The sequence below is a fragment of the Seriola dumerili genome, unplaced genomic scaffold (genome assembly GCF_002260705.1).
Source record: "Seriola dumerili isolate Sdu_G_001 unplaced genomic scaffold, Sdu_1.0 BDQW01000814.1, whole genome shotgun sequence".
Lineage (NCBI taxonomy): Eukaryota > Metazoa > Chordata > Actinopteri > Carangiformes > Carangidae > Seriola > Seriola dumerili.
Window position 1 is genome coordinate 67,638 of NW_019175069.1, and position 13,862 is coordinate 81,499.

The 13,862-nt window shown below is 40.7% G+C and overlaps 1 protein-coding gene across 4 annotated transcripts; it reads left to right on the forward strand.

Annotated features, from left to right (window-relative positions):
• Positions 1-923: 923 nt before the first annotated feature.
• esrp1 (epithelial splicing regulatory protein 1) lies at positions 924-13,060 on the forward strand. Of its 4 annotated transcripts, XM_022766197.1 has the most exons (17): positions 933-999; positions 1,113-1,244; positions 1,698-1,856; positions 2,004-2,120; positions 2,509-2,620; positions 3,151-3,294; positions 3,682-3,736; positions 3,875-3,985; positions 4,125-4,257; positions 4,419-4,461; positions 5,154-5,473; positions 6,345-6,569; positions 6,660-6,912; positions 8,092-8,269; positions 9,644-9,785; positions 10,304-10,393; positions 11,795-13,060. In XM_022766197.1, the coding sequence occupies exons 2-17, from the start codon at positions 1,113-1,115 to the stop codon at positions 11,927-11,929; spliced, it is 2,349 nt and encodes a 782-aa protein (XP_022621918.1). In that variant the 5' UTR covers positions 933-999; the 3' UTR covers positions 11,930-13,060. The 4 variants fall into 4 exon arrangements, with proteins under 4 accessions (XP_022621919.1, XP_022621921.1, XP_022621920.1 ...); XM_022766198.1 differs by having other exon boundaries at positions 924-1,244; positions 6,660-6,900; XM_022766200.1 differs by having other exon boundaries at positions 924-1,244; positions 10,304-10,426; positions 11,795-11,868.
• The last annotated feature ends 802 nt before the right edge of the window (positions 13,061-13,862 follow it).

Sequence of the window (13,862 nt, forward strand, 5' to 3'; positions counted from 1 at the left end):
GCGAGAGAGGTCTGACGTAAACATAAACAAACAAAAACATATAAACATGAACAAACCGATATACATGAACAAACATATACATAAACACAACCAAAGTATTAGTTAATAATACTATTCAAAAGCAAAAAGATACGTTTTTTCTTTATAAGATTGTATTACAAGTTATATTACAGGCTAAATAATAAGACTAATGATAATAACATAAATATTTTTTTAGCTGTTAAATTTGATATGTAGGCCTATTATATATGTTATATATTTAAGATAGTTGATTATTCTGGGACTATATAGCCTAATTGTTATGATTATGGGTTTGTTTGTTTGTTTGTTTGTTTGTTTGTTTGTTTGTTTGTTTGTTTGTTTGTTTTAGTTATTTAGTGCATACTTTTATGCTTTTGGGTTATCCTTTTTTTAAAATGACAAAACATGGACACAACGTTATTCAATATATTCATATATTGCAATATTTCTGCATGGATTTTTAAGTTTTCTGTATTTCAAGACAAAATGTAAATTTGTTATTTCATTGTCTATTGTCCTTGTTTTAATATACTCTAACCTTTCAAACAAAATTATTTATTTTAATTTCTAAAAGTATTTAACACAAAAAAAGAGAAATTTGTTTAGCTCGTGGATAAACGTTTTGATGTTTTGTGCGCTGATTATTCAACTTAAATTAGGTGACAGGTGACCATTTTACCCTCAATACCTCATGCCACAAAATCATTACCCAGAGAACCACATGAAATGTATTACACAAAGAAAAGTGCATATTTTTCTGTTCTCCATGCTCTGCCACGTCCTAATGTGTAAACCACCTGAAGGAGGGAGGGGGCAGGTAGAGAGTCACGTGGTCACACAGGTAGATGCACTACAAAAGCGGGGAACGTTCAGCCATTACTTCGAAATGGTGACTGCGGGAGGTTTAGCGTAATACTTCACACGCCACGAAACCTGGACTTACGGATCTCACCTTTGCGTTCAGGTGTCAAAGTAAAGGTGTTTATACCTCTCTTCTCCCGCGTGTGTCCTGTCTCCGGCGTATCTTAACTTACTGTGCTTAAGTTTTGTGTAGTATTATATTGTTTTTGTTTGGCGGTGTTTGTGCTCAGATGACGGCACAGGTAGACTACCTGGTGGTGGTTTTCACCGCCACATCTGGCGCGAGCGGAGAGCTACTGGGATCTGACGAGAAGGAGCTCGTGCAGTTGGTTTGGCAGCTGGTGGATGTAAAGAACAAAAAGGTAATAACTTATTACTACACCACTTGTTATACTTAAGTATCGTTACTCTAATAAAGGAAATGTAGTGGTAAATAAAGGAGTGAGCAGGTAAAATGAACTCCAAGCGGATAGACGCAAGTGCAAACGATAGCCATAAATGATAACGCTAATCTTTATTAAATCATAAATAAAATGGTGAGCAAGGTGACCTTTTTTCTTTATACACAATTGTTCTGAAAACATCCACAAATTGAGTCATCCAGTATCATATTAGGTGGACAAATGATATGTAAGGTAAACAGCTCCCATGCGTTTGTTGCTCTTCCGTGTTATACTATCTATGTAATAAACATCTATTTTACGGCCATTTAACACTGTTATATGTCACAGCGCAATTAAACTATATGTCCTACACCCTGTGAGTTTCTGTATAGGCCTCTTTCAAGACTGACGTGTTTTTTTTCTGTGAACCAGTTGGGCAGGGTGCATGAGCTCCTTATTAAGCCTGACCTCTCAGACTTGACAGAGGAAAAAGAGGAGGAGGATGTGGTGGAAGAAAGCGTTGAGGAGCCTAATGGATCCGGAGCAGATTGTTCCTCTACAGCTGCAAGTCTTGAGGAAGCGTTAAACCTGGTAATAATCTCTCTGAAGTCAACTGAAATAAGTTTTTTAGCTGTTTCATACACAGTAATTATTAATACACAGTTGGTTGAGATGCTGGGACGAGATTATGAATGTTTTAATTTCTTTTTTCTAAATGTTTGACGTCTACCTTTTCAGTTTCATTTACAACTGACAAACGACGTGAACAGTGCGGGCGCAGGCACGTCAGTGTGTTTGTGTACAGACGGGCAGCTCCACATCCGCCAAGTGATTCACCCTGAGGCCGCGAGCAAGGTGAGTGAGCAGCTGGGTGGGTGAATGCCTCGCAGCCAGGGTGGATATTCACTAACTGCTGCAGGAGCCTTCAGCGCTCACACAGCAGCGAAGGGATGTGTTGTGTCAGCACTTTGCTCCTGGTTCAATTTAATGTTACGTAGAGAGTTGAGAGCCAGTGCTGCAAACCTGTCTAATGTCACATGCCCGTGCACATACCGTACCTGTACACGTAAAACATAGCCACACAGTGAAGCTGATGAAATTCTCCCACATGTCTTACTTCCATGTGAAGTGTTACACAGACTACTCTACTGGCTTGAACAAACAGCAATATGAGAGCAATAAAATGGCAGCTGTTGATGGGCCACACGTTCACATCCTTTCATTTAATCTCTTCCCCCTGCAGAACATCCTGGTGCCAGACAGTTTCTACTCTTTCTTTGACCTTCGGAAAGAGTTCAAGAAGAACTTCCCCACATCTGACCTCAAAACTTTGAATGTATACAACATGTCAGAGTGTATCCTTCAATGTTTACATTCGGTGTGCTTGTGACTTTATTATGTACGTATTGTATTTAATGTTTTTGACATTTTTTGTTTTGGTTACTGTTCTGTGTGTTTTACCTGATCTTGTGTGTCACATATGACACTCAAAAACACACAACACACTTTTATTAGAAGTTTTATAAGCCACGGGGTGTTGGCTGCAAGACTAGAGGTTTTGAAATGCAAATAGGAAAACAATGGCTGCACCTTACCAAGTGCTCAGTGAAAGAGTGTGTGTTTAACCAACAGAGCAAATCCCACACACCCTCTGGAACAGGAAAACTAACATCTCGCTCTCTGTGTGTTTGCTATATTTTCTTTTTTGAGCTCTTCTTCAGTTTCTTTTCCTTGTTATTTCTCTCATTCACACAGGAACCTTTTCATTTTACCTGTCAGACACCCATCTACACAATAATCCCTTTTTTCCTCTTGTCTAAGAGTTTGCCTGTTTTTATCTTTTTGGCTTTTCCTTGTTTGTGTTCCTTGACTCCCTCCTCCTCAGCTCTTAGTATACCTGTTGATGTGCCCCCCATGTGGGATCCCTCAGCATCTCCTGATCCATCAGCCATATTGCCTGCAGAAATAGCAGTACAGCAGGTCCAGATTATGACCAGCATTGTCCTTGCACTGCTTTCTGAGCCATTCTGTGAGTACCATACATATTTTACACTATGAGTAAAACATTGGGAATGAGTTAGTTTGTTTGACTAATAGACCTATTGTGTGTTTAGATCAGAATGCTATGCCTCTCTATTTTGAAAATGTATTTGTTGTTTTTGTCATTTTTCAAGCAAAAACTCACCTGTTGCGGACCAAACAATAAATCAATCAATTGGAATGATAACTGTAAAAGGAAACTCTCCGTTTATAAATCCAAAATATAGTTTCCATTTTAGCCCAAGACTTTAGACAGTTGTCATGTAGATTACAAAGTTACATAATTTGTTTTATTTATGTGCTATCAACTGTGATTTGATTTCAAATGTCAGTTATCTAATTTTGGGAACCAAACTCTGTTGCTCTCCGACGACAGGTCACACGTTTTCTAACTCTGAGAGAGTTAATGAGAAGTTTGAGTCTGGAACTTGGTGAGTAGAGTTTGCTCAAGACAAGATAAATATTCTTTTTGTTCTCTGCCTCTGAAATCGACCCCACTTTGACTCCTGCCGAGCTAATATGTGTGTGTGTGTGTGTGTGTGCGTGTGCGTGCGTGCGTGTGTGTGTAGCAGTAAGATGGAGAAAGTGTGCGACAACACAGTGATCAGAGCCAGAGGGTTGCCATGGCAGTCTTCTGACCAGGATATTGCTCGATTCTTCAGAGGACTCAACATCGCCAAGTACGTTGTTATGGCATGCTCATGTACACAGGTTTTCATATTGATTTTCATTCATTAGCATCATTCATACTAATAATACTCTGAGGCCTGCTGCTGACATATCAGAGTGCTATAATGCTCTGTATGTTGTGTTGTATAGAGGAGGGGCCGCACTGTGTCTTAACGCTCAGGGGAGGAGGAACGGAGAAGCTCTTGTTCGTTTTGTTAGTGAAGAACACAGAGACCTGGCGCTGCAGAGGCACAAACACCACATGGGCAACAGATACATAGAGGTAACCTGTCTGAACCCAGCTAGCCGTTACAAATGAAGTGATTCAGCCACTCTACCTAGATTTATTTTATATTTAATTATATATTTTCCCTTCATACACCTGATGGCATTCCACTAATAATGATAATCATTCATCATTAAATCCTTTCCTTCTAATGGCAGGTTTACAAAGCAACAGGAGAGGACTTCTTGAAGATAGCTGGAGGTGAGGCAATAAAACTGTACACATAATCCAGCCTTCCTTACCAGCATTAACCTGTGTGTGTGTGTGTGTAGTAAAAGTTGGTTAAAATGATCTGGTTTGAAGGTGAGATTCCTGGAACCAGATTCAGGTCACCTGACTAAAGAAACATGAATGAAAACTCACTCACCCAATATAATTACCCAGACTTTTTGTTGCATGTATGAGTTTGTATTTATCTATTTTCATTTATACATTTAGATTTATGAAGATCAGAATTCTTGCTGCTCCAGAAGGAATATTTTGAGTGCACGTCATACATCCATTAGGAGATGAGGAGTCCAGTTATCTCTAAGGGAGCAGGACAGCTTTCAGTTGAAGTTAGCTACTATGACCAAACTTCGCTATGACTATTTGTTTCTTTCTCAGGATGAAGAATGCACAGATTGCTATTAGTCATTTGACCTGTATTTTTTGAATGTACTGTAATACTAACCTGTTTCGATTTTTTGTTGAGTTATTCGACTTTCATATTAAAAAAATGTATCCCCATCATCAATAATAGAATAAGACAAAAACACTCCAAACCAATACAGTTTGCTGCTCACGGAAGAAATACTTGATGCTGTTGAAATCTATAGTGTGATAATTTCTGTTTGTTTACTTGTGGTTAAAATAGGTGTGTCTCTGTCTTTGTGTGTGTGTGTGCGTGCCAGGTACCTCAAATGAGGTGGCGATGTTCCTATCCCGTGAGGATCAGATCATAGTGAGGATGCGAGGTCTTCCTTTCTCCGCCACACCTGAGCAGGTGCTCGCCTTCTTCTCCCCTGGAGATGGTCTTAAAGAGACGTGTCCAGTCAGTGGAGGGAAGGATGGCATCCTATTTGTTCACTACCCGGACGGGCGCCCTACGGGCGATGCCTTTGTTTTATTTGCCTGTGAGGAACACGCCCAGTGTGCTCTGAGGAAACACAAGGAAATCCTGGGGAGAAGATATATTGAGCTATTTAAGAGTACAGCAGCAGAGGTCCAACAGGTATGTCAAGGTGTCCGCCTGGATGTGGGTGTGCTTCTTTGTACATTGTGTACTTTTGCACAGTGGATTCATTTGTGTATTTATTTTTAATTTATAAAATGTTTTCTGTATTTGTCTCATCATCTTGGATTAACGTTTGTTGTTCTGACACTTTTTTGTCTTGTTTGTTTTCTAAGGACAAATAGAAGGTTTTTAGGAATTCTGTGTTTGTGTGCACACAGCGGAGAGTGACAATGTGTGGGTGTGCTTCTTTTCTCCACAGTTAGTTGTAGGAATAATTGGAGTAGGGCTTAAGGGTGGGGGCCTGCATAACAAGGGACTGTGTGTATATTTTTTAAATAGATAAGTACACACAGTTACTTTAGATACTCTTTCTGTCTGTCTTTCTTTCTTGTGTAGTTTTCTGTAGTTTTATTGTTCTTTCAGTATTTCTTGTCTTCCTCCACTCCACCACCTCACTCGTGAGCTGACCACATGTGGACTAATTTTCTTATCTTTGCGGACTGATAAGCATACACCCACATACATATCTATGCTGAGGCCTTTCGTCATGCTTTTATGTATGTCAGACTTGGTAGTTTTATTGGCCCTCTCCAGAAATGCAAACATGCTGGTGTCCTGCTGGCAACAAGCCCGCTCCGGTCTGATACTGCAACACATTCAAACACAATGTGGACATGTCTTTGTTGTACACAGGATGTCTGTCAAGTCATAGTGCTTAAGTGTATGTTTGAGTTTTTCCTAAATTTTATCTGAGCAAGCGGAGAAATGACTCCCTCAAACAGTCTGTAGAGAATTCACAAAGACAGCATTTTTCCGCTCGACAGTCTTTACTATAGGCAGTTGCATAATTTGTAACTGTTTGTTTTAGGTGTTGAACCGGTACTCATCAGCCCCTCTGATCCCCGTGGCCCCTGCCCCCTTGGTGTCAGTGCTGCCCGCGGTGTCACTCCTTCCCCCTCCTGGTGGTTTAAGGGACTGTCTGAGGCTGAGGGGGCTGCCATATACAGCGACTATAGAGGATATCCTCACCTTCCTGGGCGAGTTTACACACGACATCAGACCACATGGTGTGCACATGGTCCTCAACCAGCAGGTACATGCAATAACCGCACTGACACACCCATACAATAAACCATGCTGTCTGACACAATTTTCAGTCATTTTTGACTGTGCTTGTTTCCAGGGTCGTCCGTCAGGTGACTGCTTCATCCAGATGACCTCAGCAGAGCGGGCACTTCAGGCCTCACAGCGACTCCACAAGCACGTGATGTCTAGCCAGCGTGGTGCGAATAGCCGCTACGTGGAGGTGTTCCCCTGCAGCGCCGAGGAGATGGGCCTGGTGCTGATGGGAGGCTCGCTCTCACACACACATACACACACACACACCCGGAGCAGGAGTGGGACAGGGCTCAGCCCGCCGCCATGTAAGTCCAGACGTAAGTGCTGCTGGGAGCTCGGGGTGCTTCGGGACTGCAGGGTAGGTGGGCTCCTGCCGTGGGGGCAGTGTTGCTGGGTTTTCTCCAATCTAGTACTGTGGGAGGATGAGGACATCTGGTCTAACTAGGAGGATTCAAAACTATGTGTGTGAGAGTGTGTTTGTGTGTGCGTTTGTGAGAGTGTGGTACCTCTTTGTAATTTAGTGTGATTAAATTACCCATCTGCATGCACTGAGAAACCTCACGGGGTAACAGTTTATTCTACACTTTCAATTTTCACCTGTGTTCACACATTCTGATTGAATCTTGTAGTTCATCTTTTCAGCAGCATGTTTGTTACTCATTCTTAATTTTACTCCCTTACCACTGCTTAAGTAATTCATAAAGATCTGAAAGGGTTGGAAAAGTGTAAGCAAAACAGCTTCAGTATCATCTAGCCTACAATAAGGCAAAATGGCTTACGACTCTCCAGTCTTATCAGATTGGTAGTGGTGGTTGTGGGATTTAGCCTCAATAGACTTGACGCATCTCAGGTGTGTGCGTCTCCTGTGCTTGTCCAATCAGAAGCTGTGGGAAAGGTGGGCAGAGCTGAATGCTGGTGCGTAGATGTGCCTTGTTCTCCGTGTCTGTAGTCCTTCACTATAAAAACAATGTTTTTGAAAGCAGATGTACACATGAGTGAAAAGGATACAGCACAGGGATTCAAGGCGAGACGTGTGTGGGTAGTAGTGAGGTAGTATGATTCTTGAGCAGAAATACATGTTGGACAGGAAGTCCCTGTTCCTCGTAACAACAAACTGAACCCGTGGCCTGAAAGATATTCTGAGGAGGGGGAAAGTGACCAAAAACTAATGACAGGCCTAAAATGGCACGTAGAATATATTGTAAATTGGGTATTACCTCATATAACTTGTTTTTCTGCAGAATATATCAACAGCCACTGCAGAACATATTCACAGTCCAGTTCAACGTATACTGCACAAAGTCACTTTCACTCTTTAACACATACATACATGTGTCAGGTGCTGAGTAATGATAAAGGAGGTCATTGTTTGCGAGTTTGCATGAGCATCTTGTTCTGAAGCAAACAATGTCCAGACCATTGTGACTCTGTCTACTTCTGTTGCTGCTTGTCCAATTTTAAGTCTTGTGTCTCGCCCTCTGTTCTCCTCTCTCCAGGTTTATCCCCTCCATCCTACTCCTTCACTCCTGCACAGCCTGTCTTGCCCACAGAGGCTGCTGCCCTCTACCCTCCCATTGGTCAGGTGTTACTGGCACCTCGCCCCCTGCCGCCAGGACACGCCTACTACCCCAGCACAGCTCAGCTATACATGAACTACACAGCCTACTATCCCAGGTAGACAGTGATCATTAAAGATGAGCAGAAGCAGACACATTACTGATTTGTCAGTCTAGTGACTTTAATTCTGATTCTAGTCAACTTCTTTCAGTAGTTTTCCATCTTACCATCTCAAAAATGTAACCAATCCTCACATTATTTGTAGGTTTAGGTGGTATTTCAATACGCAGGGTTATCATCTCTTCATATAATATCATGACAACAAATAGACAAAAAATTATAGCGATATGTGGTTAATAGCTGTCAATCATGAATAAATGGTAAGTCTAAGTTTTACCAAGATCGGTCACAGCATGAAATCTTAAATTCTTTGGAAAATTACATGATTCTGTTCTAGTAAAACTCCCCAAAAGTGTCTGAATCGTATAAATATAATTTTTACTTTCAAATTATTACTTTCAATAATCTCTAGTAGCATACTGATGTGATTAATCCTGATAATCATTCGATAATTCATTCATTTGTCCAAAAAAGTGTCAAATTTGTCAGAAGTCAGAAGATGTTTGCAAATTTATTGTACGTGGTGCTCACACTTTCCCACATAAAATGAACCGCTCCATAACCAATACAAATAAATTTCAGAGCCAACAGATTTTCATGCCCTAAACTGAGCCTGCCACACAGTGTTTACTTGCAGGCTGTGTGGTGCTGAGTAAGCAAATAAGAAACTAAACCAATATTGTTTACATGTTTGATTTTTTTAACCTTCTGTTTGCATGGGTATTATTATGGTAACTTGAAGCACATGAGTGCACTAAAACATTTCAAGATACATTTACTAGAACCAATGAAATATATATTGTTGATTGTTGTTCCTTTTGAAAACTAAATATAATTTCATTGATCACTTGCCATTTTTGTTAAATATTCCCAGACTTTTATAATGCAGAATAACACAAAGACTGTCTTAAAGTGTTGCCGCAAATTTAATCCATTTGGCTGCAATGTTTAATATTAGGTAGGAGATTGTAGATTAGTGGGTTTTTTCTGCACCCCTTTGTTTGTATTGTTGATTCAGTTTGATTCACCAAAAATAGACTCTTGTTCAAAGTGGAAAAGGAGGAACAGTTCGCCTTTGATTTAAATGCATCTTGCCAAGGAGAAAGACTGGAACAAGGGTAGTTAATAACTGAACACTGCGGTATCAGAGAACATGGTAAACATCAGTGACCTCTGTTTCTCCCTTGTCAGCCCTGTGTCCTTGAGAAAACAGACCATTCATAGACAACACCCAAAGTTACTCCCACTTCTGTGGTTCTTATGTGCTTTGTTTGCCCAGAAATATGCAGTTGACAATACATTGTTTTTGTTGCTTCTTAGATATTTTCACGATAACAGTCTGTCCATACCTTCTCTCTTTTCTTCCTCCAGTCCACCTGGCTCACCTACCACCGTAGGTTTCTTCCCCTCCCCCTCCTCCCTCTCCTCCCCAGGGGGGTTGGTGCGCATGCCAGGTTTGACCTACAACAGCAATGGAGTCAAAGACCTCATTAATGCAGTGCAGGGATACCAGGTAAGAGACAGTTCTCTTCAAACACAGTAACTCATTAATCCAGTCCTTATATATGCAAATGATCTGTGCGCTCGGAGTTCACATGCACATTCACTGTAAGATCCATGTGTTGTATTCAAATCTCCTTCTATTGTGGGTGTATGTTGTCAGGCATCCACTGTGTTTGCCCAGAGGCTATCAAACTAGTTTATCCTGTCTACTCTCCCTGTTCTGTCACTCATGCACTGTTGCTTGCTTAGACTTGAATTGGAGGAACTCAAACCTTATTTAAACTTGGAAGACATTGAAGAATCCCAGGGGTATGACAAATAAGTGGATTTATACCAAAGTTATACCAAATTAAGAGAAATTAATTAAAAATTTAAAAAGTTGGACTGATTTTTTTTTCTTCTCATGAGCAAACTCTTTCACCTCCATGACAGGTTTTACAGATCCATGTGGTCTTTAGGTTAGTTTCTGTAGTTGCTTGTATCTCAGCCCCATGTCTCTGTCATTCCTCCCCGTTCCTCAAACCACAGTACGCCCCAGAGGATGCTCTCATGCACGCCCATGGGCCTGTGCACGCTCACGACCCGACCAGGACATTGCTTACGCAGCCCAAAGAATGGGTGTGTATTTAAGGTGTCTGAGGCAGGTGGCAGGTAAGGATTGGCTGAGGGCTCAGTGAAGGGGGCTTTAGTTTAGACAGTGATTGTAGCTGTGGCTTGGGTCTTAACTGGTCCCTGTGGGGTACAGGTCTCGACACAACAGTGATATTTTTTGTGAAAACAGAAAATTTTCCACTAACTGCACACGGTAGCAACAACGGCTGACTGAGATGAGTGGTTAGAGGAATTTTTCTTGGATTTTAGTCAATCCTTGGGTTTTGTTTTGAATCATTTTGACGGGATGCTGCTCTGACCGACTGTCCGATCCTTTTATGGAAGTCTGCTTTATCAAATACTGGCTACTATTGCTGTCATCTCAAGAAGTCTTTTATGGGATACAGCAATAGCTTAAAGGGTCAGTTGACCGTTCACTAAACCCGCCCCAGCTTAGCAACTAGAACTAGGCATGGCAGACCTGTCAAGCTTTGGATTTCTCTATATGCCAAAACAGTGAGAATGTGTCTCTAGTAAGAGCTTTACTTGGTATCTCATGAGTTTGGATGGTGGTGTTTTTTTTAATCACTTTTTAAAAAAAACAAAAACACAAGGAACATGTGTAAGGAAGATAATAAACTATGTGTTTTTCTACTCTGACGTAAACTGGATTTATAAAAACTAATCAAGCGTTACTTTCAAAAGGACACGTAATGAGCAAACTATTATGTGAGGTTACAGGTTACATAATAGTTACAAAATACAATATTTATTCAGAGCTGGAACATCCACTACGTGGGAACTAAGGTGCTAGCAAAGCTTCGATTATGTTAGCAGCTCTATTTTAGTTTCTAGAAGAACTGAACTGAAGAAGCCTTTCATGCGAGAGGTGAAATTTCTTCAAGAACCTCAAGCAAGTCCATTTGCCTTTGTAAAGCTCTAAGAAACAGTTTTGAGAAGTTTATCCTAGCACTATATTTGCCAAAATCATTTTTATTTCCTCTTATTCCTTTAGTTTTTAGTGTCAATAGTTTACTCTAGCTAGCTACAGCTGATAAAATCTGCTAGCAACAGTTGGGTTGTCGGCTATAAATGAGATGCCTGCTTTTGATTACTGCTGTCATCTGTTATCGTTGTAAACTGCCTGTGTGTGAGAATGAAAAGCTTGACAAGCATAGCAACAGTAACTAAGAGGGGCGTGGCTTACTGAATGGTCAGTTGGTGGTGTTGTAGTGTAATAGTACAATATTGGATAATTACAGGTGTAACCCTCAAGCGGTTAAGAAGGTGATGGGTAACATCTGGTGCTGGTGTAAGGGCTCTGTGTTTTACTCTGTGCTTTTACTCTGGGATAATGCTCTTCTGTCTCTCTCTCTGCTCTCCTCCCCCTTCCTTACCCCAAAACTCTCCCTCCTGTCCCCCCTCCAGAGTCCCGCAGAGTCTGTGTCTCTCCTGAGCAGCAGTCTGATTGGTCAGTCCAGCGGAGGTGATGCTCCTCTTATGTCCCTCCCAGCTCTCATGACCAAGCCGGCGGGACAGTACCTGGACCTGACCCTGCTGTAGGGTCGCACATTATACAAAGGTCATGTGACAGTGACTCGTAATGTATTGTTAGGTTTTTAAAAATAGTCTTTTAGATGTGTTATTTATATCTTTAAGAACAGAAATTAATGTATTTTATACCAAAATCATTGTGGCCTTAGCCAAAAATAGCAGTTTTGTCTTATATTGCACAGTGTGTATTTTAAAAGCTTTATAGAGATTTTTTAACATGTTATGATTTTATTATCGACTATGATATATTTGCTAGCCAAACTAGAAAAGAAAGACCTAGTAGCAACTGAGCTAAATCTTTCCTTAAGCTTTTCTGTGAAGAGTGAAAGTGTGTGTGAGTGTGAAAAAGATGAGAATGAGTATTATGCATGGCTGTGTTGATACGTTTTAATACTTAATCTGTTTATGCAATATATTTTGTGTTTATATACATTTGATACAGTACATAGTGATTGTATTGGAAGCTTTAGTGCATGAAGAAGTTAGTAGTAAAACTTTAAGATGTTTACATAATGCCAAATATCAATGCACTGCTAATCAATAAGACTATTAATGAATATAATAGCAGTATCTCTGAATGACAATATGTTACACTGTGAGGTTGTCAAGTAGTCCGGTCCTTGCATCAGACTTCACTTACAAAAATGTGACATCTCACACTTCATTAGCCCCCTCCTTTCGTCCTTTAGGCACCCTATATGGGTCCGTTTCTTTGTTGTGTAATGCCAATGTTGTCTTGCCTTTTGTTTTGGAGTAACACCTGAGCAGAGGACAGTCCCAGTTCTAGTAACCTAACCACAGGATTGCATTCTTCAGAAATACTTGTGTCACAAGCTCTCACCTTACCGAGTGGATATCAGGAGCCAGAGGTGTTTCTGACAGATTTTATTAATATTTTGCTCAGATAGGACCAACAGAGATTCACCCCTTTGTCATTTCCCCTCATAACTAAATCTTTTGGAGAGTAGCTAAGAGGGAGAATATTTTGTTTTGATATGTATCTTGTGGATTTAATTGCCATTTGTAGCCCGAAAAGTTGCTGTTTGGGCTCCATGTTGCTGTACGACGTCCTACAGTAGGACTTTAAACTCCAGCTCAGGACGTCCTGCTGCGGTAATGCTGAAAAAACAATAAACACAACGTGAAGTCTGCTCGTCTCCAGCTGTTTGATTTCACTATTTGCCTTCCGTGTGTCTCAATTCACTTTGCAGTGTACTTATTGTCTGTATTTTGGGAGGGTTTGTGAAGTGCAGCAGCACAAACACACAGGTGGAGCTGGTGATGACAGAATGTGGCTCGAGGCAAAACTGGGGGATCTCACACTGTCCTCAGTGATTAACACTGTGTTTCCCACATTCACACACATGCTATGGCAAAGAAACTATTGTCACTCAGACACACTAAACACATTATGTGAGACGATGGCCTTTTTTTCACAGGGTGGAAAAGTGGAGCATAGAGAGTGCAGGAAGGGGCGAGAGAGAAGGAAGGCAGACAAAACCATGTCAGACCCCCTCAGGGTAGATTTGGCATTGTGTAATACAATCTTGTGCACCCCACCCAACTTGATCCCTTTTAAACACACTCACTCATTCTCCCACTCACAAAAAACACGGTCTAAACCAGCATAGCAACACCATTAGTATCCACGCAACAAAGCCCAGAATACTTCTTTTTGTCCTTAACCTTTATCAGAGTTTACTGATATATGTTGTCTACTGTGGGGGGAAAGCAGCATGTTATATAGTTTCATAATTTTAAGAAATTGTTCCCATGTGAAGTGCTAATCCTGGGATAAGTGCAACCACTTTATCCCAGTTTAAAGTGTTTGTTTCATTTAAAATTAAAATTTGCATATTAGAATTTTGAGTTTATTATAGATTAGAAGAAGCATTTGAATTGAAAAATAATTGCGTCTTTGATTAAGTATAATCCAAAGGAT

Coding starts and splice junctions, on each gene's coding strand:
- esrp1 (XM_022766197.1), top strand. CDS start 1,113: ATGACGGCACAGGTAGACTACCTGGTGGTGGTTTTCACCGCCACATCT. Junction 1,245..1,697: donor TGGATGTAAAGAACAAAAAG/GTAATAACTTAT, acceptor TCTGTGAACCAG/TTGGGCAGGGTGCATGAGCT. Junction 3,986..4,124: donor AGAGGACTCAACATCGCCAA/GTACGTTGTTAT, acceptor TGTGTTGTATAG/AGGAGGGGCCGCACTGTGTC.